Genomic DNA, 25,442 nt, shown 5'->3' with positions numbered 1-25,442 from the left:
ACGTATCAGCAGAGGTAATGGTACAAGAGTATATAGCAGACAGCTAAACCAGTACTGAAACGTATCAGCAGAGGTAATGGTACAAGAGTATATAGCAGACAGCTAAACCAGTACTGAAACGTATCAGCAGAGGTAATGGTAGAGGAGTATATAGCAGACAGCTAAACCAGTACTGAAACGTATCAGCAGAGGTAATGGTACAAGAGTATATAGCAGAAAGCTAAACCAGGTCTGAAACGTATCAGCAGAGGTAATGGTACAAGAGTATATAGCAGACAGCTAAACCAGTACTGAAATATATATCAGCAGAGGTAATGGTACAAGAGTATATAGCAGAGAGCTAAACCAGTACTGAAACATATCAGCAGAGGTAATGGTACAAGAGTATATAGCAGACACCCAAACCAGTACTGAAACATATCAGCAGAGGTAATGGTACAAGAGTATATAGCAGACAGCTAAACCAGTACTGAAACATATCAGCAGAGGTAATGGTACAAGAGTATATAGCAGAAAGCTAAACCAGTACTGAAACGTATCAGCAGAGGTAATGGTACAAGAGTATATAGCAGACAGCTAAACCAGTACTGAAACGTATCAGCAGAGGTAATGGTACAAGAGTATATAGCAGACAGCTAAACCAGTACTGAAATATATATCAGCAGAGGTAATGGTACAAGAGTATATAGCAGACAGCTAAACCAGTACTGAAACGTATCAGCAGAGGTAATGGTAGAGGAGTATATAGCAGACAGCTAAACCAGTACTGAAACATTTCAGCAGAGGTAATGGTACAAGAGTATATAGCAGACAGCTAAACCAGTACTGAAACGTATCAGCAGAGGTAATGGTACAAGAGTATATAGCAGACAGCTAAACCAGTACTGAAACGTATCAGCAGAGGTAATGGTACAAGAGTATATAGCAGAAAGCTAAACCAGGTCTGAAATGTATCAGCAGAGGTAATGGTACAAGAGTATATAGCAGACAGCTAAACCAGTACTGAAACATATCAGCAGAGGTAATGGTAGAGGAGTATATAGCAGACAGCTAAACCAGTACTGAAACGTATCAGCAGAGGTAATGGTACAAGAGTATATAGCAGACAGCTAAACCAGTACTGAAACATATCAGCAGAGGTAATGGTACAAGAGTATATAGCAGACAGCTAAACCAGTACTGAAACGTATCAGCAGAGGTAATGGTAGAGGAGTATATAGCAGACAGCTAAACCAGTACTGAAACGTATCAGCAGAGGTAATGGTACAAGAGTATATAGCAGAAAGCTAAACCAGTACTGAAACGTATCAGCAGAGGTAATGGTACAAGAGTATATAGCAGACAGCTAAACCAGTACTGAAACATATCAGCAGAGGTAATGGTAGAGGAATATATAGCAGACAGCTAAACCAGTACTGAAACATATCAGCAGAGCTAATGGTACAAGAGTATATAGCAGACAGCTAAACCAGTACTGAAACGTATCAGCAGAGGTAATGGTACAAGAGTATATAGCAGACAGCTAAACCAGTACTGAAACATATCAGCAGAGGTAATGGTACAAGAGTATATAGCAGAAAGCTAAACCAGTACTGAAACATATCAGCAGAGGTAATGGTACAAGAGTATATAGCAGACAGCTAAACCAGTACTGAAACGTATCAGCAGAGGTAATGGTACAAGAGTATATAGCAGACAGCTAAACCAGTACTGAAACGTATCAGCAGAGGTAATGGCACAAGAGTATATAGCAGACAGCTAAACCAGTACTGAAACATATCAGCAGAGGTAATGGTACAAGAGTATATAGCAGAAAGCTAAACCAGTACTGAAACATATCAGCAGAGGTAATGGTACAAGAGTATATAGCAGACAGCTAAACCAGTACTGAAACGTATCAGCAGAGGTAATGGTAGAGGAGTATATAGCAGACAGCTAAACCAGTACTGAAACGTATCAGCAGAGGTAATGGTACAAGAGTATATAGCAGAAAGCTAAACCAGGTCTGAAACGTATCAGCAGAGGTAATGGTACAAGAGTATATAGCAGACAGCTAAACCAGTACTGAAACATATCAGCAGAGGTAATGGTAGAGGAGTATATAGCAGACAGCTAAACCAGTACTGAAACGTATCAGCAGAGGTAATGGTACAAGAGTATATAGCAGACAGCTAAACCAGTACTGAAACATATCAGCAGAGGTAATGGTACAAGAGTATATAGCAGACAGCTAAACCAGTACTGAAACATATCAGCAGAGGTAATGGTACAAGAGTATATAGCAGAAAGCTAAACCAGTACTGAAACGTATCAGCAGAGGTAATGGTACAAGAGTATATAACAGACAGCTAAACCAGTACTGAAACGTATCAGCAGAGGTAATGGTACAAGAGTATATAGCAGACAGCTAAACCAGTACTGAAACGTATCAGCAGAGGTAATGGTAGAGGAATATATAGCAGACAACTAAAACCAGTACTGAAACATATCAGCAGAGGTAATGGTACAAGAGTATATAGCAGACAGCTAAACCAGTACTGAAACATATCAGCAGAGGTAATGGTACAAGAGTATATAACAGACAGCTAAACCAGTACTGAAACGTATCAGCAGAGGTAATGGTAGAGGAGTATATAGCAGACAGCTAAACCAGTACTGAAACGTATCAGCAGAGGTAATGGTAGAGGAGTATATAGCAGACAGCTAAACCAGTACTGAAAAAGATCTGCAGAGGTAATGGTACAAGAGTATATAGCAGACAGCTAAACCAGTACTGAAACGTATCAGCAGAGGTAATGGTACAAGAGTATATAGCAGAAAGCTAAACCAGTACTGAAACATATCAGCAGAGGTAATGGTAGAGGAATATATAGCAGACAGCTAAACCAGTACTGAAACATTTCAGCAGAGGTAATGGTACAAGAGTATATAGCAGACAGCTAAACCAGTACTGAAACGTATCAGCAGAGGTAATGGTACAAGAGTATATAGCAGACAGCTAAACCAGTACTGAAACGTATCAGCAGAGGTAATGGTACAAGAGTATATAGCAGACAGCTAAACCAGTACTGAAACGTATCAGCAGAGGTAATGGTAGAGGAGTATATAGCAGACAGCTAAACCAGTACTGAAACGTATCAGCAGAGGTAATGGTACAAGAGTATATAGCAGACAGCTAAACCAGTACTGAAACATATCAGCAGAGGTAATGGTACAAGAGTATATAGCAGACAGCTAAACCAGTACTGAAACATATCAGCAGAGGTAATGGTACAAGAGTATATAGCAGACAGCTAAACCAGTACTGAAACATATCAGCAGAGGTAATGGTACAAGAGTATATAGCAGACAGCTAAACCAGTACTGAAACGTATCAGCAGAGGTAATGGTACAAGAGTATATAGCAGACAGCTAAACCAGTACTGAAACGTATCAGCAGAGGTAATGGTACAAGAGTATATAGCAGACAGCTAAACCAGTACTGAAACGTATCAGCAGAGGTAATGGTACAAGAGTATATAACAGACAGCTAAACCAGTACTGAAACGTATCAGCAGAGGTAATGGTAGAGGAGTATATAGCAGACAGCTAAACCAGTACTGAAACGTATCAGCAGAGGTAATGGTAGAGGAGTATATAGCAGACAGCTAAACCAGTACTGAAAAAGATCTGCAGAGGTAATGGTACAAGAGTATATAGCAGACAGCTAAACCAGTACTGAAACGTATCAGCAGAGGTAATGGTACAAGAGTATATAGCAGAAAGCTAAACCAGTACTGAAACATATCAGCAGAGGTAATGGTAGAGGAATATATAGCAGACAGCTAAACCAGTACTGAAACATTTCAGCAGAGGTAATGGTACAAGAGTATATAGCAAACAGCTAAACCAGTACTGAAACGTATCAGCAGAGGTAATGGTACAAGAGTATATAGCAGACAGCTAAACCAGTACTGAAACGTATCAGCAGAGGTAATGGTACAAGAGTATATAGCAGACAGCTAAACCAGTACTGAAACGTATCAGCAGAGGTAATGGTAGAGGAGTATATAGCAGACAGCTAAACCAGTACTGAAACATATCAGCAGAGGTAATGGTACAAGAGTATATAGCAGAAAGCTAAACCAGGTCTGAAACGTATCAGCAGAGGTAATGGTACAAGAGTATATAGCAGACAGCTAAACCAGTACTGAAACATATCAGCAGAGGTAATGGTAGAGGAGTATATAGCAGACAGCTAAACCAGTACTGAAACGTATCAGCAGAGGTAATGGTACAAGAGTATATAGCAGACAGCTAAACCAGTACTGAAACATATCAGCAGAGGTAATGGTACAAGAGTATATAGCAGACAGCTAAACCAGTACTGAAACATATCAGCAGAGGTAATGGTACAAGAGTATATAGCAGACAGCTAAACCAGTACTGAAACATATCAGCAGAGGTAATGTTACAATAGTATGTAGCAGACAGCTAAACCAGTACTGAAACGTATCAGCAGAGGTAATGGTAGAGGAGTATATAGCAGACAGCTAAACCAGTACTGAAACGTATCAGCAGAGGTAATGGTAGAGGAGTATATAGCAGACAGCTAAACCAGTACTGAAAAAGATCTGCAGAGGTAATGGTACAAGAGTATATAGCAGACAGCTAAACCAGTACTGAAACGTATCAGCAGAGGTAATGGTAGAGGAATATATAGCAGACAGCTAAACCAGTACTGAAACATATCAGCAGAGGTAATGGTACAAGAGTATATAGCAGACAGCTAAACCAGTACTGAAACGTATCATCAGAGGTAATGGTACAAGAGTATATAGCAGACAGCTAAACCAGTACTGAAACGTATCAGCAGAGGTAATGGTACAAGAGTATATAGCAGACAGCTAAACCAGTACTGAAACGTATCAGCAGAGGTAATGGTAGAGGAGTATATAGCAGACAGCTAAACCAGTACTGAAACATATCAGCAGAGGTAATGGTACAAGAGTATATAGCAGACAGCTAAACCAGTACTGAAACATATCAGCAGAGGTAATGGTACAAGAGTATATAGCAGAAAGCTAAACCAGTACTGAAACGTATCAGCAGAGGTAATGGTACAAGAGTATATAGCAGACAGCTAAACCAGTACTGAAACGTATCAGCAGAGGTAATGGTAGAGGAGTATATAGCAGACAGCTAAACCAGTACTGAAACGTATCAGCAGAGGTAATGGTACAAGAGTATATAGCAGACAGCTAAACCAGTACTGAAACATATCAGCAGAGGTAATGGTACAAGAGTATATAGCAGACAGCTAAACCAGTACTGAAACATATCAGCAGAGGTAATGGTACAAGAGTATATAGCAGACAGCTAAACCAGTACTGAAACGTATCAGCAGAGGTAATGGTACAAGAGTATATAGCAGACAGCTAAACCAGTACTGAAACATATCAGCAGAGGTAATGGTACAAGAGTATATAGCAGACAGCTAAACCAGTACTGAAACATATCAGCAGAGGTAATGGTACAAGAGTATATAGCAGACAGCTAAACCAGTACTGAAACGTATCAGCAGAGGTAATGGTACAAGAGTATATAGCAGACAGCTAAACCAGTACTGAAACATATCAGCAGAGGTAATGGTAGAGGAGTATATAGCAGACAGCTAAACCAGTACTGAAACGTATCAGCAGAGGTAATGGTACAAGAGTATATAACAGACAGCTAAACCAGTACTGAAACATATCAGCAGAGGTAATGGTACAAGAGTATATAGCAGACAGCTAAACCAGTACTGAAACATATCAGCAGAGGTAATGGTACAAGAGTATATAGCAGAAAGCTAAACCAGTACTGAAACATATCAGCAGAGGTAATGGTACAAGAGTATATAGCAGACAGCTAAACCAGTACTGAAACATATCAGCAGAGGTAATGGTACAAGAGTATATAGCAGACAGCTAAACCAGTACTGAAACATATCAGCAGAGGTAATGGTACAAGAGTATATAGCAGAAAGCTAAACCAGTACTGAAACGTATCAGCAGAGGTAATGGTACAAGAGTATATAGCAGACAGCTAAACCAGTACTGAAACATATCAGCAGAGGTAATGGTACAAGAGTATATAGCAGACAGCTAAACCAGTACTGAAACATATCAGCAGAGGTAATGGTACAAGAGTATATAGCAGACAGCTAAACCAGTACTAAAACGTATCAGCAGAGGTAATGGTAGAGGAGTATATAGCAGACAGCTAAACCAGTACTGAAACAGATCTGCAGAGGTAATGGTACAAGAGTATATAGCAGAAAGCTAAACCAGTACTGAAACGTATCAGCAGAGGTAATGGTACAAGAGTATATAGCAGACAGCTAGACCAGTACTGAAACATATCAGCAGAGGTAATGGTACAAGAGTATATAGCAGACAGCTAAACCAGTACTGAAACATATCAGCAGAGGTAATGGTACAAGAGTATATAGCAGACAGCTAAACCAGTACTAAAACGTATCAGCAGAGGTAATGGTAGAGGAGTATATAGCAGACAGCTAAACCAGTACTGAAACAGATCTGCAGAGGTAATGGTACAAGAGTATATAGCAGACAGCTAAACCAGTACTGAAACATATCAGCAGAGGTAATGGTACCAGAGTATATAGCAGACAGCTAAACCATTACTGAAACATATCAGCAGAGGTAATGGTACAAGAGAATATAGCAGACAGCTAAACCAGTACTGAAACATATCAGCAGAGGTAATGGTACAAGAGTATATAGCAGACAGCTAAACCAGTACTGAAACGTATCAGCAGAGGTAATGGTACAAGAGTATATAGCAGACAGCTAAACCAGTACTGAAACATATCAGCAGAGGTAATGGTAGAGGAGTATATAGCAGACAGCTAAACTAGTACTGAAACATATCAGCAGAGGTAATGGTACAAGAGTATATAGCAGACAGCTAAACCAGTACTGAAACATATTAGTAGAGGTAATGGTACAAGAGTATATAGCAGACAGCTAAACCAGTACTGAAACGTATCAGCAGAGGTAATGGTACAAGAGTATATAGCAGACAGCTAAACCAGTACTGAAACATATCAGCAGAGGTAATGGTACAAGAGTATATAGCAGACAGCTAAACCAGTACTGAAACGTATCAGCAGAGGTAATGGTACAAGAGTATATAGCAGACAGCTAAACCAGTACTGAAACGTATCAGCAGAGGTTATGGTACAAGAGTATATAGCAGACAGCTAAACCAGTACTGAAACATATCAGCAGAGGTAATGGTAGAGGAGTATAATGTCGCTCTATAAAGGGAGGCAGCAGATGAATCTCTGTGACTGATTACAGAGAGCCTTAGTACAGATTTCCCATAGGCTAAAACATGGTATCATTAGGCAATACTCCCTTCACATCTCTCAGACAAACTCTGTATTTAGAGAGGAACTGGGCTTCAATATGCTTAGAAGCGCCTATCACGGAAGAAATTAACCACATCATGCTTCACCAGCTGTAAAAACTGAGGTATGAGTGAGGTGGGAGGTGCATTTATAGGCATTTGAGGTTTGGGAATCTTTGCCCCCTCCTGGTAAGAATGTATATCCCATCAGTAACTAGCTAGTAGACTATCGCCACCGATATGAAAGAAATATATATATATATTTATTTATGAATAAATAGAAAATATTCTGCTGTTTGAAGAACATTGGAATGTTTAATATTAATATTTCCTGTCAGTTTAGCGCTATCAGGTTTGCGTGACTTGTTGGGTGTTCTTTTCCCACTTTTCATGCTCCATTGAAGTCTATGGGGAAATACGTTAACACAGTCGAGTTTTACAAGTTCAGTTTTTTGCCCGCAATGGGTTAGCACTCATTTAAAAAAAAATTACTTTCAACTTGTAAAACAGGTGATAAAAAAGCTTACTTCTAGTGGAGTTATCGCGGGAGCACAATTTATCTCTATGAAGGAAAATTTCTATAACTGCTCTAGTTATAGCAGTAACTGTCACAGCATGTCAGGCTACTGAGGGTCATGTATGTGAGTAGGACACACATGAGGTATAGTGAGACACACATGAGGTATAGTAGGACACACATGAGGTATAGTGAGACACACATGAGGTATAGTGAGACACACATGAGGTATAGTGAGACACACATGAGGTATAGTGAGACACACATGAGGTATAGTAGGACACACATGAGGTATAGTAGGACACACATGAGGTATAGTAGGACACACATGAGGTATAGTAGGACACACATGAGGTATAGTAGGACACACATGAGGTATAGTAGGACACACATGAGGTATAGTAGGACACACATGAGGTATAGTAGGACACACATGCGGTATAGTAGGACACACATGAGGTATAGTAGGACACACATGAGGTATAGTAGGACACACATGAGGTATAGTGAGACACACATGAGGTATAGTAGGACACACATGAGGTATAGTAGGACACACATGAGGTATAGTAGGACACACATTAGGTATAGTAGGACACACATGAGGTATAGTAGGACACACATGCGGTATAGTAGGACACACATGAGGTATAGTAGGACACACATGAGGTTTAGTAAGACACACATGAGGTTTAGTAAGACACACATGCGGTATAGTAGGACACACATGAGGTATAGTAGGACATACATGAGGTATAGTAGGACACACATGAGGTATAGTAGGACACACATGAGGTATAGTAGGACAAACATGAGGTTTAGTAAGACACAAATGAGGTATAGTAAGACACACATGAGCTCACCTGAATGACATTACACACAAAGGAAGCAATGTCTCTCTGAATAAACGTCCGTAGATTCTGAGTGATCATACAGTCCACCAGAGAAGCCAGATTTCCCAGCATGCTCTGCCATGAGGTTGCCTGGTGCAGGTGTCTCTGAGTGGCCTTCACTGCCGTATGTTGTAAGGGAGCAGAACTGACCATCTCTAGGTTCATCTGAAGGTTTTTTACAATGAGGAAAGTATCTTCTCTCACCTACAATCAGTTAGTGAGACAGTGAGTCAGTAAAGTAATACACTTCAACAAGAAAGCAGTGAAGGATTAAAACAGCAAATGGGGAAAACAGGAGGTACGAGAGAGAGCGGGATGGGACCTAGAGAGGAGAGTGACAAGATGGGGACAAGAGATAAAAGTGACAAGATGAGGACGAGACAGGGCGGGATGGGAATGAGAGAGGAGAGAGTGACAAGATGGGACGAGATAGAGCGGGATGGGAACGAGAGAGGAGAGTGACAAGATAGGAATGAGAGAGGGCGGGATGGGAACAAGAGAGGAAAGTGACAGGATGGGAATGAGAGAGGGTGGGATGGTAATGAGAGAGGAGAGTGACAAGATGGGGACGAGAGAGGGAGGGATGGGAATGAGAGAGGAGAGAGTGACAAAATGGGACGAGATAGAGCGGGATGGGAACGAGAGAGAGGAGAGTGACAAGATGGGAATGAGAGAGGGCGGGAGGGAAACGAGAGAGGAAAGTGACAAGATGGGAATGATAGAGGGCGGGAAGGGAATGAGAGAGGAGAGTGACAAAATAGGGATGAGAGAGGGCGGAATGGGAATGAGAAAGGGCAGGGTTGAGAGCAAGAGAGGGGAGTGAAATATGGGGGCAAGATGGGAATGAGAAAGAAGAGTAAAAAGATGGAGACAAGAGAGGGAGCGATGGGAGCGAGAGAGGGCAATATGAGAACAAGAGAGGAGAGTCACAAAATGGGAATGAGAAAGGGCGAGATGGGAATGAGAAAGGGTAAGATGGGAACGAGAAAAGGCGAAATGGGAACAAGAGAGGGCAGGATGGGAACTAGAGGAGAGTGATAAGATGAGAATGAGAAAGGGCAGGATGGGGGTGAGCGAGTTGAGTGACAAGATGGGGACGATATAGGGTGCAATGTTAACGAGAGAGGAGAGTGATGGGATGGGAATGAGAGAGGGCTGGATGGGAATGAGAGAGGGCAGGATGGGAACGAGAGAGGGCGGGATGGGAAAGAGAGAGGGCGGGATGGGAAAGAGAGAGGGCGGGATGGGAAAGAGAGAGGGTGGGATGGGAACGAGAGTGGGCGGGATGCCAACCAGAGAGGGCGGGATGCCAACCAGAGAGGGCGGGATGCCAACCAGAGAGGGCGGGATGCCAACCAGAGAGGGCGGGATGCCAACCAGAGAGGGCAGAATGCGAATGAGAGAGAGGTGGGATGCAAATGAGAGGAGAGTGACAAGATGGGGATGAGAGAGTGCAGGATGGGGGCGATAGATGAGAGTGACGGGATGGGAACGAGAGAGGGCGGGATGGGAATGAGAGAGGAGAGTTGCAAAATGGCGACAATAGAGGGTGGGATGGGAGCAAGAGGGGAGAGTGACAAGATGGTGATGAAAGAGGGTGAGGTGGGAACGAGAAAGGAGAGTCAAAAGATGGGGATGAGAGAGAGGGCACGATGGGAACGAGAAAGGGTAATATGAGAACAAGAGAGGCGAGTCACAAAATGGGAATGAGAAAGGGCGAGATGGGAAAGAGAGAGGGCGAGATGGGAAAGAGAGAGAGCGAGATGGGAAAGAGAGAGAGCGAGATGGGAAAGAGAGAGCGAGGTGGGAACGAGAGAGGGCGAGGTGGGAACGAGAGAGGGTGAGGTGGGAACGAGAGAGGGCGAGATGGGAACGAGAGAGGGCGAGATGGGAACGAGAGAGGGCTAGATGGGAACGAGAGAGGGCGAGATGGGAACGAGAGAGGGCGAGAAGGGAACGAGAGAGGGCGAGATGGGAACGAGAGAGTTGAGTGACAAGATTTGGATGAGAGAGGGCAGGATGGGAACGAGAGAGGGCGAGGTGGGAACGAGAGAGGGCGATGTGGGAACGAGAGAGGGCGATGTGGGAACGAGAGAGGGCGAGATGGGAACGAGAGAGGGCGAGATGGGAACGAGAGAGGGCGAGATGGGAACGAGAGAGGGCGAGATGGGAACGAGAGAGGGCGAGATGGGAACAAGAGAGGGCGAGATTCATCCTTTACTTGTGGGATATTATCCTTCCCTACAGGAAGTGGCAAAGAGCACCACAGCAGAGCTGTCTATATAGCTCCTCCCTTAGCTCCACCCCCCAGTCATTCGACCGAAGGTACAGGAAGAAAAAGGAGAAACTACAAGGTGCAGAGGTGACTGAGTTTAAATCAAAAAAATATAATCTGTCTTAAAATGACAGGGCGGGCCGTGGACTCGTCTTACCATAGAAGAAAACAATTTATCAGGTAAGCATAAATTTAGTTTTCTTCTATAAAGGTAAGACGAGTCCACGGATTCATCCTTTACTTGTGGGATACAATACCAAAGCTACAGGACACGGATGAATGGGAGGGACAAGACAGATGGTTAAACAGAAGGTACCACTGCTTGAAGAACTTTTCTCCCAAAAACAGCCTCTGAAGAAGCAAAGGTATCAAATTTGTAAAAAAAAGGTATGAAGCGAAGACCAAGTCGCAGCCTTACAAATCTGTTCAACAAAAGAATAATTTTTAAAATCCCATGTGGAAGCCACTGCTCTAGTAGAGTGAGCTGTAATTCTTTCAGGAGGCTGCTGTCCAGCAGTCTCGTATGCCAAACGGATGATGCTTTTTAGCCAAAAGGCAAGAGAGGTAGCCGTAGCTTTTTGACCTCTACGTTTTCCAGAATAGACAACAAACAAAGAAGATGTTTGACGAAACTCTTTAGTCACTTGCAAGTAAAACTTTAAAGCATGAACCACGTCCAAGTTGTGCAATAGACACTCCTTCTTAGAGGAAGGATTAGGACACAGAGAAGGAACAACAATTTCCTGATTAATATTCTTATTGGTAACAACCTTAGGAAAGAATCCAGGTTTGGTATGCAGAACCACCTTATCAGCATGGAAAACAAGATAAGGCGAGTCGCATTGCAATGCAGTTCAGAAACTCTTCGAGCCGAAGTGATAGCAACTAAAAACAGAACTTTCCAAGATAGAAGCTTAATATCTATGGAATGCATAGGTTCAAACGGAACCCCTTGAAGAACTTTAAGAACCAAATTCAAACTCCATGGCGGAGCAACAGGTTTAAACACTGGCTTGATTCTAACTAAAGCCTGACAGAACGACTGAACGTCTGGAACATCTGCCAGACATTTGTGCAGTAGAATTGATAAAGCAGATATCTGTCCCTTTAAGGAACTAGCTGAATCAAGGTATCTATGACCGACTCAGAGAACCCCCGCTTGGATAAGATCAAGCATTCAATCTCCAAGCAGTCAGTCGCAGAGAAACTAGATTTGGATGCTGGAATGGACTTTGAATCAGAAGGTCCTGTCTCAGTGGCAGAGTCCATGGTGGAAGAGATGACATGTCCACCAGGTCTGCATACCAAGTCCTGCGTGACCACGCAGGTGCTATCAAAATCACCGAAGCTCTCTCCTGTTTGATTCTGGCAATCAAACGAGGAAGGAGAGGAAAAAGTGGAAACACATAAGCCAGGTTGAACGACCAGGGTACTGCCAGAGCATCTATCAGTACTGCCTTAGGATCCCTTGACCTGGACCCGTAACGATGAAGTTTGGCGTTCTGACGAGACGCCATCAGATCCAATTCTGGTGTTCCCCATTGCTGAATCAATTGGGCAAATACCTCCGGATGGAGTTCCCACTCCCCCGGATGAAAAGTCTGACAACTTAGAAAATCCGTTTCCCAGTTCTCCACTCCTGGGATATAGATTGCTGATAGATGGCAAGAGTGAGTCTCTGCCCATTTAATTATTTTGGTAACCTCTATCATCACTAGAGAACTCTTTGTACCCCCCTGATGATTGATATATGCTACAGTTGTGATATTGTCCGACTGAAATCTTATGAATCTGGCCAATGCCAGCTGAGGCCACGCCTGAAGCGCATTGAATATCGCTCTCAGTTCTAGAATATTGATTGGGAGGAGAGTCTCCTCCTGAGTCCACAAACCCTGTGCTTTCAGGGAATTCCAGACTGCACCCCAGCCCAATAGGCTGGCGTCCGTCGTCACTATGACCCACGCTGGCCTGCGGAAACACATTCCATTGGACAGATGATCCTGTGACAACCACCAAAGAAGAGAGTTTCTGGTCTCTTGGTCCAGATTTATCTGAGGAGATAAATCTGCATAATCCCCATTCCACTGTTTGAACATGCAAAGTTGCAGTGGTCTGAGATGCAAGCGAGCAAACGGAACTATGTCCATTGCCGCTACAATTAAACTGATTACCGCCATACACTGAGCCACTGACGGCCGAGGAATGGAATGAAGAGCTCGGCAGATGGATAAAATCTTTGATTTCCTGACCTCCGTCAGAAAACTTTTCATGTCCACCGAATCTATCAGAGTTCCCCGGAATGGAACTCTTCTGAGAGGGATAAGTGAACTCTGTTTTACGTTCACCTTCCACCCGTGAGATCTTAGAAAAGCCAACACGATGTCCGTGTGAGACTTGGCTAGTTAGTAAGTCAATGCCTGGATTAAGATATCATCCAGATAAGGTGCCACAGCTATGCCCCGCGGCCTTAGAACCACCAGAAGGGACCCTAGCACCTTTGTGAAAATTCTGGGAGCCGTGGCCAACCCGAAGGGAAGAGCCACAAACTGGTAATGCTTGCCCAGAAAGGCGAACCTGAGGAACTGGTGATGATCTTTGTGGATAGGAATGTGTAGATATGCATCCTTTAAGTCCACGGTGGTCATATATTGACCCTCCTGGATCATTGGCAAAATAGTTCGAATGGTCTCCATCTTGAAGGATGGGACTCTGAGGAATTTGTTTAGGATCTTGAGATGCAAAATTGGTCTGAAAGTTCCCTCTTTTTTGGGAACCACAAACAGATTGGAGTAGAACCCTTGCCCCTGTTCTGTTTCAGGAACTGGGCAGATCACTCCCATGGAATATAGGTCTTCTACACAGCGTAAGAACGCCTCTCTTTTTGTCTGGTATACAGACAATTGAGAAAGATGGAATCTCCCCCTTGGGGGAAAATCTTTGAAATCTAGAAGATACCCCTGGGTTACTATTTCTAAAGCCCAGGAATCCTGAAAGTCTCTTGCCCAAGCCTGAGCGAAGAGAGAAAGCCTGCCCCCTACTAGATCTGGTCCCGGATCAGGTGCTACCCCTTCATGCTGTCTTGGAGGCAGCATCGGGCTTCTTAGCCTTTTTACCCTTGTTCCAAGTCTGGTTAGGTCTCCAGACTGAGCAAGATTCCCCTCTTGCTTTGCGGCAGGGGAAGAGGAAGAGGGACCACCTTTGAAGTTTCGAAAGGAACAAAAATTATTTTTTTTGGTCCTCATCTTATTCGTCTTATCCTGAGGAAGGGCATGGCCTTTCCCTCCAGTGATGTCTGAAATTATCTCTTTCAGTTCAGGCCCGAATAGGGTCTTACCCTTGAAAGGGATGGCTAAAAGCTAAGCTTTTGATGACACATCAGCAGACCAGGACTTAAGCCATAACGCTCTATGCGCTAAAATGGCAAAACCTGAATTCTTTGCCGCTAATTTAGCCAATTGAAAAGCGGCATCTGTAATGAAAGAATTAGCTCGCCTGAGAGCCCTAATTCTATCCAGAATATCCGCTAATGGAGTCTCAACCTGAAGAGCCTCTTCCAGAGCCTCAAACCAAAAGGACGCTGCAGTAGTTACAAGAACAATGCACGCTATAGGTTGGAGAAGAAAACCTTGATGAACAAATATTTTCTTCAGGAGACCCTCAAATTTTTTATCCATAGGATCTTTGAAAGCACAACTGTCCTCAATAGGTATAGTTGTACGCTTAGCCAGGGTAGAAATAGCTCCCTCCACCTTAGGGACCGTCTGCCACGAGTCCCGCACGGCGTCTGATATGGGAAACATTTTCTTAAAAGTAGGAGGGGGAGCGAATGGAATACCTTGTCTATGCCACTCCTTAGTAACAATTTCCGAAATCCTCTTAGGGACCGGAAAAACATCAGTGTAGGCAGGAATCTCTAGGAATCTGTCCATTTTACACAATTTCTCTGGAACTACAATAGGGTCACAATCATCCAGAGTCACTAAAACCTCCCTGAGCAATAAGCGGAGGTGTTCTAGTTTAAATTTAAAAGCCGTCATATCTGAATCTGTCTGAGGGAACATATTTCCTAAGTCAGAAATCTCTCCCTCAGCCAGCAAATCCCTCACTTCAGAACATTGTGAGGGTACATCGGATATGGCTAATAAAGCGTCAGAGGGCTCAGCGTTTGTTCTCACACCAGACCTGCTGCGCTTCCCCTGCAACCCAGGCAGTTTAGATAAAACCTCTGTGAGGGTAGTATTCATAACTGCGGCCATATCTTGCAGGGTGAAAGAATTAGACGCACTAGAAGTACTTGGTGATATGGTATCAACAGATATCAAGGGTTAATACCAGATGAAAGATTTCCTGAATATGGGATCAGCAACACACAACCCAGCTAATTCCCCCCTCAAACATGAGACCAGGCTCCACATTGAAGGTAAAAACAGAATGTGTTTTATTGAGGGCTATATGCCCATTATTTATGCAGGTCTGAGACCAGATGGGGGTTGAAAGAGTATTGTACATTAGATAGAGGGAAAAGGCCCTTTTAAATAGAACCAAATAAACAATTTAAACACAAGAAAACAATGGAGTCCTTCTTATCACTTAGCAGTCTGACTCTGGAGGTGATTAAACAATGTGAATGCTTATCACTAAAACTTAATTACAGTAAACAATAGCTGCTGCCAGGACCTGTCTTTTAGAAAATAGTTTCTCAAAGCTGAACCAAGTTAACCCTTCCAGTACTGACAGAGGAGTCTGTCACACGGCTCCCTCCTGGTGGGACACTCCGGCAGACCCGGCTTGACCCTTTGGCGGGTCAACTTGGGGATGACCGGACTAGGAGGTGGTAGGCATGTCAGTTTGCCGGGACAATCCATCTGCATTCCCGTTTAGCTTACCGGGCCAGTAGCTGATGGTGAAGTTATAGGGTTGGAGGGCTAAACTCCACCGCAGCAATCTACCATTGTCTCCTGAGACCCGGTTAAGCCAGACTAAGGGATTGTGGTCCGTTATGAGAGAGAATTCCTGTCCGTATAAATAACGGTTCAACTTCTTCAGTGCCCAGACCAGGGCTAAACATTCCTTCTCTACTGCTGCATAACTTACTTCTCGAGGTAACAACTTTCTGCTTTGGTATGCGACAGGGTGCTCTCCTCCATCCTCCCCGACTTGGCTCAGCACAGCCCCCAGTCCATACATGGAAGCATCTGTATGAATGAGAAAACGTTTTTTAGGGACTGGGGCAGCCAAGACCGGGGCATTCACAAGAGCCTGCTTCAGTGCCTGAAACGCGGCTTCACAAGCTGGAGACCACAGGACCTGTTTAGGAAGGTTCTTTTTAGTCAGGTCAGTCAGGGGCTTGGCGATAGTACTGTAGTCCAGGACAAAACGTCGGTAATAACCGGCCGTCCCCAGGATGGCTAGCACTTGGGTCTTAGTGATAGGTGTGGGCCAGTTAGCCACAGCCTCTACCTTGGCTGGCTCCAGTCTCTGGCTCCCACACCCCACTCGGTGACCCAAGTACTGTACTTCAGCCATACCTAGATGGCACTTGTCTGGTTTCAAGGTCAGGCCAGCGGCCCGAATCTTGTCCAGAACCACCCCTACATGGATTAGGTGTTCCTCCCAGGACTCACTGTAAACCGCAATGTCGTCCAGGTATGCACAAGCAAATTCCTGGAAGCCATCGAGGAGTCTATCCACCATATGCTGGAAGGTAGCCGGAGCATTCTTCATCCCAAAGGGCATGACCTTAAACTGGTACAGGCCGAATAGGGTGACGAATGCCGACTTGGGGATAGCATCCTCGGCCAGGGGAATCTGCCAATAGCCCTTACACAGGTCTATGGTGGTCAGATAGCATCCCCTAGCAATATGGTCTAGTAATTTGTCTACCCGGGGCATCGGGTAGGCGTCAGTGGTGGTCCTTTCGTTGAGCCGCCTGTAGTCCACACAGAACCGGGTGGTCCCATCTTTCTTAGGTACCAGGACTACAGGCGAAGCCCAAGAACTATCGGAGTGCTCAATGACTCCCAGCCGAGCCATCTCCTGTATCTCCTTCCGCATTCCTTCTCGGACTGCTTCGGGGATACGGTAGGGGGGCTGTCGCAGGGGATTCTGTCCAGGGGTCTCTACCTTATGTACAGCTAGAGTAGTGTAGCCGGGCTCTTGGGAGAACGTCGCCTGCTTCTCCCACAGAAGCTGTCTTGCCTGTACCTTCTCTGTAGGGCTTAACCAGTCCCCTAGCTGCACAAGACTAGTGAGGTCAGTCTGGGGGTCCTTCTCTAGTAAGTCGGGCAGGGGTAAATTCTCTGGGTCATCTGCAGCAGGGGCACACACTGCAGCGACATGCTCTGGCCTCTCCTGATACTCCTTCAGCATGTTCACATGAAAGGATCGCTGGATCCTTTCATCTGCACAGCTGGCTATAATATAGGTAGTATCACACACCTGAGCTAACACCTTATACGGGCCCTGCCAAGATGCTTGCATCTTGTTGGTCTTCACAGGCTTGAGCACCAAAACTTTCTGTCCAACCTGGAAGACCTGCTGCCGGGCACCCCGATCGTACCACCTCTTCTGTCTCCCCTGGGCCACCTGGAGATTCTCCCTTACCATCAGGGACAGTTTCTCCATGCGGTCCCGGAGTTCCAGGACATATGGTACTATGGGGATCCCCTCCTGCTCTGTCTCTCCCTCCCAGTGTCCTCTAATGAGATCCAGGGGTCCGCTGACCATTCTCCTATACAGTAACTCAAAGGGAGAGAACCCAGTAGATTCCTGGGGCACCTCTCTGTACGCAAATAACAGATGAGGCAGGAATCGTTCCCAGTCTCTGCAAGTGTCAGTAAAGGTCCTCAGCATCTGCTTTCGGGTGCCATTAAAGCACTCGCAGAGACCGTTAGTCTGTGGGTGATAAGGCGAACTGAGCAATGGTTTAATGCCGCACACCTTCCACAGCTGCTGGGTGAGCACAGCGGTAAACTGGGTCCCCTGATCGGAGACAATCTCCTTAGGGAACCCGACCCTAGTAAAAACCTTAACCAGGGCGTCAGCTACTGTCTCTGCCTCTATATTCAACAGTGCCACTGCCTCTGGGTAACGAGTGGCATAGTCCACCACGGTGAGAATATACTTCTTACCTGATGGACTAGCTCTGGCCAGTGGACCCACAATGTCAACTGCTATGCGGGAAAAGGGTTCCCCAATGACAGGCATAGTCATAAGCCTAGCTTTTGGGTGATCCCCCCGCTTACCCACCCGTTGACAGGTGTCACAAGTACTACAATATACCTGCACATCTCAGTTAAAATTGGGCCAGAAGAAATTTTGGGTGATCCTATGAGCTGTGCGGCGGGACCCTAGATGTCCAGCTAATGGTACATCACGCCCAATCCGCAGAATCTCTTGCAGGTATTTCGCAGGCACCACCAGCTGCCGATTCTGCGGAGGGGCAGTACTTTTCTGGGCAGGTTTGGGGATTCTATATAGCCAATCCCCCACCTACTCATAACGTTCCCCATCTACCCCCTCTTCTCCAGCATCTGCCCTAGCCCTGTACTTCTGAAGGGTCGGATCTTCCCGGGTTTCCCTCCCGTACATCTCTGGGGTATCCCAGCCTAAGGGGGCCTGATCTAGGGTACAAGTCGGGGGAGAGAGTCTTACCTGGGTCTCAGCAGCAGTTGGGTCGGTCTCGGCGGCACGGGTCTGAGCATGGGTAGACACAGGGTTAACATCAGCGGGACCCATTGGAGCGTAGGCAGAAGCAAGGGGGCCAAGTCATTTCCAAGGAGATCATCAGCTGGTAAATCCTTCATGACCCCCACATTCACATGTCTAGCGCCCACTCCCCAATCCAAATGTACCCGGGCAACAGGTAGGCGGAACACAGTGCCCCCTGCCACCCTCACAGCCACAGTGTCTCCGGTGTGCTGGTTCTCGGACACCAAGTTCTTTTGGAGCAAGGTCATGGTAGCACCAGTATCCCGTAGACCACTGACCTCCTTCCCATTCACTTTAACAAGTTGACGTTGCTGTTGTCGGTTATCCCGGTGGGCAGCTTGCATGGGGTCTGCTTCATGTAGGATGCCCCAGCATTCTTCCTCCTCTACGCAGTGGGCAGCAGGCTGATGGTTACGTGGGTTGTCGCTGGCGGGTCTCCTCCAGGACTGTGCTTGGTTCGCTGTGTTTAGGGGACACTCTGATCTCTTGTGCCCTAGTTGCTTACATCTAAAGCAACGAATAGGCTGTGAGTAGTCCCGTGAGTTGAACCGGGCTGTCTGAGGATAGTTCGTGGCTGAAGGCGGTGTGGTATAGCGGTGTGCTAACTGGTAGCTGCTGGGGTGACTGTGGGTCTGTACTCCACTCTGGCAGGGGGCTTAGTGGTAGCAGTGTCAAGTTTGCGGGCATCCGTATACTCATCTGCCAGACGAGCAGCTTCATGCAGGGTGGAGGGTTTACGGTCCTGAACCCACTCTCTAACTCCTGCGGATAATTTGTCAAAGCAATGTTCCAACAGGAATAGCTGAAGCACCTCTTCCCCAGATACGGCTTGGCACCCCGCCATCCAGTGAGATGCTGTGCGGTGCACCTTACATGCCCACTCAACGTAGGAATCACCAGCTAATTTAACAGTGTCTCTGAACCGCCTCCTGTATGCCTCCGGTGTAACCGCATACCTGGAGAGCAGAGCCTCTTTTACAGCATTATAATCCCCGACTTCCTCATCTGGAATGGCCCAAAAAGCCTCGCTGGCCCGGCCAGATAATTTTTCGGATAATATTGTGACCCAGTCCTCTGCGGGTACCTTGTGTAGTGCACATTGCCTCTCAAAATCCGCAAGGTACCCATCAATCTCTCCTTCTGTTTCCAGGAAGTTTTTAAAAGCTGCAAAATGTACTTTTCTCTTTTCCACTGGGGTGGCTGTGACTTGGGCTGCTGCAGCGCCGCTTTGGCGAAGTAGTTTGGCCTCCACAGTGGTTATGACCCGGTCGATAATTTCCGCAGACGGGTTGGGGCCATAATGTGCCAATCGTATTTTGACCGCCCGGTCAAAGCTTGCTTCTTCGGGGGTTCTGTCTGATATGCTGGGCTCATTGGTTCCTTCGGGCCCTGGTACTCCGTCCATCTCGGTCAGTATTTTAATAATCTCCCTCTTCCTGAGGTTACTGGTTTGTTGGCCCCGTTGTTCTAGCAGGTCTTTAAGGGTAGCTCTTTTCAGCCTTTCATACGGTACTCCCATTAAGTCTGGATGTGTAGTTGCTCTTCTGGGCGATAAGGATCATCCCGTCGCTTGCCACCAATTGTTATGGTATAACCCGGATACCAAGGGTTAATACCAGATGAAAGATGTCCTGAATATGGGATCAGCAACACACAACCCAGCTAATTCCCCCCTCAAACATGAGACCAGGCTCCACATTGAAGGTAAAAACAGAATGTGTTTTATTGAGGGCTATATGCCCAGTATTTATGCAGGTCTGAGACCAGATGGGGGGGTTGAAAGAGTATTGTACATTAGATAGAGGGAAAACGCCCTTTTAAATAGAACCAAATAAACAATTTAAACACAAGAAAACAATGGAGTCCTTCTTATCACTTAGCAGTCTGACTCTGGAGGTGATTAAACAAGGTGAATGCTTATCACTAAAATTTAATTACAGTAAACAATAGCTACTGCAAGGACCTGTCTTTTAGAAAATAGTTTCTCAAAGCTGAACCAAGTTAACCCTTCCAGTACTGACAGAGGAGTCTGTCACACTTGGCGTCGCTTGTGCGGGCGTTAACGGTTGTGACACTTTGGGAGAATTAGATGGCATAAACTGATTCTCTTCTGACAATCAACCTGCGACATACTTTTAGTAGCTAAAATATGTTCTTTACAATTTATTGACCTTTCAGTGCATGAGGGACACATTCTAAGTGGAGGTTCCACAATGGCTTCTAAACATATTAAACATTGACTTCCCTCAATGTCAGACATCTTGAACAGGCTAGTAATGACTATAAACAAGCATGAAAACACTTTATTTAGTGAAAAAAAATAACAATCTTAAAAAACGGTACTGCGCCTTTAAGAGAAAAAAAAGCATACACGTTCTGCAAAACAGCCTAAACATGCACCAATTTTTTCAAATTTTTGTATATAGACACACTATAGGTAGTTAAGATTGCAAACATTTTTAACAATTAACCCCTTAATTTCCAAACCGGATCGAAAATAGGCCCAGATCCGGAAAAAACACTCTCAGCACCTTGCCACAGCCCTGCTGTGGCCCTACCTGCCCTCAGGGATTGAAAATGTGGGGTACAAGCTTCAATTTGGCCCAAAACATACACCAGGGCCCTCAGAAGTTAGAGCTTGCTGCTTGCTGATAAAACTAACTGCGCATCTGAGGCGCGAAAATGGGCCCCGCCCATCTCACTCAATGTCTCCTCAGCCTTAAAGAACCGCACCAGAACGGTTATAACTAGCCATGTGGGTTCTGAGACCCCAAAGTTAAGCCATGTGTGCCCTCAATAAGTTGCCCAAAACGTTATTGCCCACAAAAACGTTAAAGCACTCTGAAATCAACAAAAAAGTTTGCTCACAAACATTTTCCATTCAGTTTCAACCATATTAGTAATTGTCCCCATATGCAAGCTAAGTAATGCCCTTCTTATAGCTCTTAGGATTACTGCTTACCCTTACCCTCCTGGGTATAATGTCAGCCTTTCTGAGTTAACACAGTCTCTGCAGAAAAATGACTGAACATACCTCATTGCTGCATAGCATGAAACCGTTCCTCACACTGAAGTTTCCTGTACTCCTCAGCTTCTGTGGGAACAGCAGTGAATCTTAGTTACAAATGCTAAGATCATCATCCTCCAGGCAGCAGTCTTCATCCATCTGCTGCCTGAGAGTAAATAGTACACACCGGTACCATTTAAAATAAAAAACTCTTGCTTGAAGAAATTTAAAAAACTAATATTTTATCATCTCTTTCACTTTACCCTTCCTAGTACTTAGAGTAGCAAAGAGAATGACTGGGGGTGGAGCTAAGGGAGGAGCTATATAGACAGCTCTGCTGTGGTGCTCTTTGCCACTTCCTGTAGGGAAGGATAATATCCCACAAGTAAAGGATGAATCCATGGACTCGTCTTACCTTTATAGAAGAAATTCAGCAATGGGTATTTAGGTATTTGAATTTATATCAGTATCAGTTGTTTACCTCCTACTAATGCTCACTGGCCGATTGTTACTTCCTACTAATTCTCACTGGCTGATAGGTACTTCCTGCTAATACTCCCTGGCTGATAGGTACCTCCTGCTTATGCTCACTGGCTGATTGTTACTTCCTACTAATGCTCACTGGCTGATAGATACTTACTGCTAATGCTCACTGGTTGATAGGTACTTACTGCTAATGCTCACTGGCTGATAGGTACGTATTACTAATGCTCACTAGCTGACAGTTACTTCCTTCTAATGCTCACTAGCTGATAGGTACTTCCTGCGAATGCTCACTGGCTGAGGTACTTTCTTCTAATGCTCACTGGTCGATAGGTAGTTCTTACTAATGCTCACTGGATGATAGGTACTTCCTAGTAATACTCACTGGCTGATAGTTACTTACTACTAATTCTCAGTGGCTGATATTTACTTACCACTAATGCTTACTGACTGATAGGTACTTCCTGCTATTGCTCACTGGCTGATAGGTACTTCCTGCTATTGCTCACTGGCTGATAGCTACTTCCTACTAATACTCATTGGATGATAGGTACTTCCTACTAATGCTTGCTGACTGATAAGTACTTCCTGCTATTGCTCACTGGATGATAGCTACTTCCTACTAATACTCACTGGATGATAGGTACTTCCTACTAATGCTTACTGACTGATAGGTACTTCCTGCTATTGCTCACTGAATGATAGCTACTTCCTACTAATACTCACTGGATGATAGCTACTTCCTACTAATTCTCACTGGATGATAGGTACTTCCTACTAATGCTTACTGATAGGTACTTCCTGCTATTGCTCACTGGATGATAGGTACTTCCTACTAATGCTCAGTGGTTGTTACTTACCACTAATGTTTACTGATTGATAGGTACTTCCTGCTATTGCTCACTGGATGATAGGTACTTCCTACTAATGCTCAGTGGCTGTTACTTACCACTAATGCTTACTGATTGATAGGTACTTCCTGCTAATGCTCACTGCCTGAGGTACTTCCTGCTATTGCTCACTGGCTGATAGGTACTTCCTACTAATGCTCACTGTCTGATAGATACTTACTGCTAATACTCATTATCTGATAGGTGCTTACTGCTAATGCTCACTGACTGATAGGTACTTCCTACTAATGCTCATTAGCTGATAGGTACTACCTACTAATGCTCACTGGATGATAGATACTTCCTACTAATGCACACTAGCTGATAGGTACTTCCTGCTAATTCTCACTGGCTGATAGGTACTTCCTACTAATGGTTACTGGCTAATAGGTACTTCCTACTAGTGCTCACTGGCTGATAGGTACTTCCTACTAATGCTCACTAGCTGATAGGAACCTCCTGCTAATGCTCACTGGCTGATAGGAACTTCCTGCTATTGCTCACTGGCTGATATGCACCTCCTGCTAATACTCACTGTCTGATAGGTACTTCCTACTAATGCTCACTGGCTGATGGGTACTTCCTACTAATGCTCACTGGCTGATGGGTACTTCATACTAATGCTCACTGGCTTATAGGTACTTCGTACTAATGCTCACTGGCTGATAGGTACTTCCTACTAATGCTCACTGGCTGATGGGCACTTCCTACTAATACTCACTATCTGATAGGTACTTCCAACTAATGATCATTGGCTGATAGGTACTTCCTACTAATACTCACTGGCTGATAGGTACTTTCTACTAATACTCACTAACTGAGGTATTTCCTGCTATTGCTCACTGGCTGATAGATACTTCCTACTAATGCTCACTGTCTGATAGATACTTACTGCTAATACTCATTATCTGATAGGTACTTACTGCTAATGCTCATTAGCTGATAGGTACTACCTACTAATGCTCACTGGATGATAGATACTTCCTACTAATGCACACTAGCTGATAGGTACTTCCTGCTAATGCTCACTGGTTGATAGGTACTTCCTACTAATACTCACTGGCTGATAGGTACTTCCTAATAATGCTCACTGTCTGATAGGTATTTCCCACTAATTCTCACTGGCTAATAGGTACTTCCTACTAATGGTTACTGGCTAATAGGTACTTCCTACTAGTGCTCACTGGCTGATAGGTACTTCCTACTAATGCTCACTAGCTGATAGGAACTTCCTGCTTAAGCTCACTGGCTGATAGGAACTTCCTGCTATTGCTCACTGGCTGATATGCACCTCCTGCTAATACTCACTGTCTGATAGGTACTTCCTACTAATGCTCACTGGCTGATGGGTACTTCCTACTAATGCTCACTGGCTTATAGGTACTTCGTACTAATGCTCACTGGCTGATAGGTACTTCCTACTAATGCTCACTGGCTGATGGGCACTTCCTACTAATACTCACTATCTGATAGGTACTTCCAACTAATGATCATTGGCTGATAGTTACTTCCAACTAATACTCACTGGCTGATAGGTACTTCCAACTAATACTCACTGGCTGATAGGTACTTTCTACTAATACTCACTGGCTGAGGTATTTCCTGCTATTGCTCACTGGCTGATAGGTACTTCCTACTAATGCTCACTGTCTGATAGATACTTACTGCTAATACTCATTATCTGATAGGTACTTACTGCTAATGCTCATTAGCTGATAGGTACTACCTACTAATGCTCACTGGATGATAGATACTTCCTACTAATGCACACTAGCTGATAGGTACTTCCTGCTAATGCTCACTGTCTGATAGGTATTTCCCACTAATTCTCACTGGCTGATAAGTACTTCCTACTAATGGTTACTGGCTGATAGGTACTTCCTACTAGTGCTCACTGGCTGATAGGTACTTCCTACTAATGCTCACTGGCTGATAGGAACTTCCTGCTAATGTTCACTGGCTGATAGGTAATTCCTGCTATTGCTCACTGGCTGATATGCACCTCCTACTAATACTCACTGTCTGATAGGTACTTCCTACTAATGCTCACTGGCTGGTGGGTACTTCCTACTAATGCTCACTGGCTGGTGGGTACTTCCTACTAATGTTCACTGGCTTATAGGTACTTCCAACTAATGCTCACTGGCTTATAGGTACTTCCTACTAATGTTCACTGGCTGATGGGCACTTCCTACTAATACTCACTGGCTGATAGGTACTTCCAACTAATGATCACTGGCTGATAGTTACTTCCAACTAATAGTCATTGGCC

The 25,442-nt window shown here is 44.7% G+C and overlaps 1 protein-coding gene across 1 annotated transcript in view; it reads right to left on the bottom strand.

Annotated features, from left to right (window-relative positions):
• Positions 1-25,442, bottom strand: part of DNHD1 (dynein heavy chain domain 1) — a 1,127,964-nt gene that overhangs the window by 895,784 nt on the left and 206,738 nt on the right. The window contains exon 3 of the mRNA XM_053705693.1: positions 8,776-9,009. Within this exon, the coding sequence (XP_053561668.1) occupies positions 8,776-9,009 (234 nt within the window). The remainder of the gene's footprint in view (positions 1-8,775; positions 9,010-25,442) is intronic.

This window comes from Bombina bombina, chromosome 3 (assembly GCF_027579735.1).
Source record: "Bombina bombina isolate aBomBom1 chromosome 3, aBomBom1.pri, whole genome shotgun sequence".
NCBI classification, from domain to species: Eukaryota; Metazoa; Chordata; class Amphibia; order Anura; family Bombinatoridae; genus Bombina; species Bombina bombina.
This window is presented reverse-complemented; position numbering and strand designations above follow the sequence as displayed.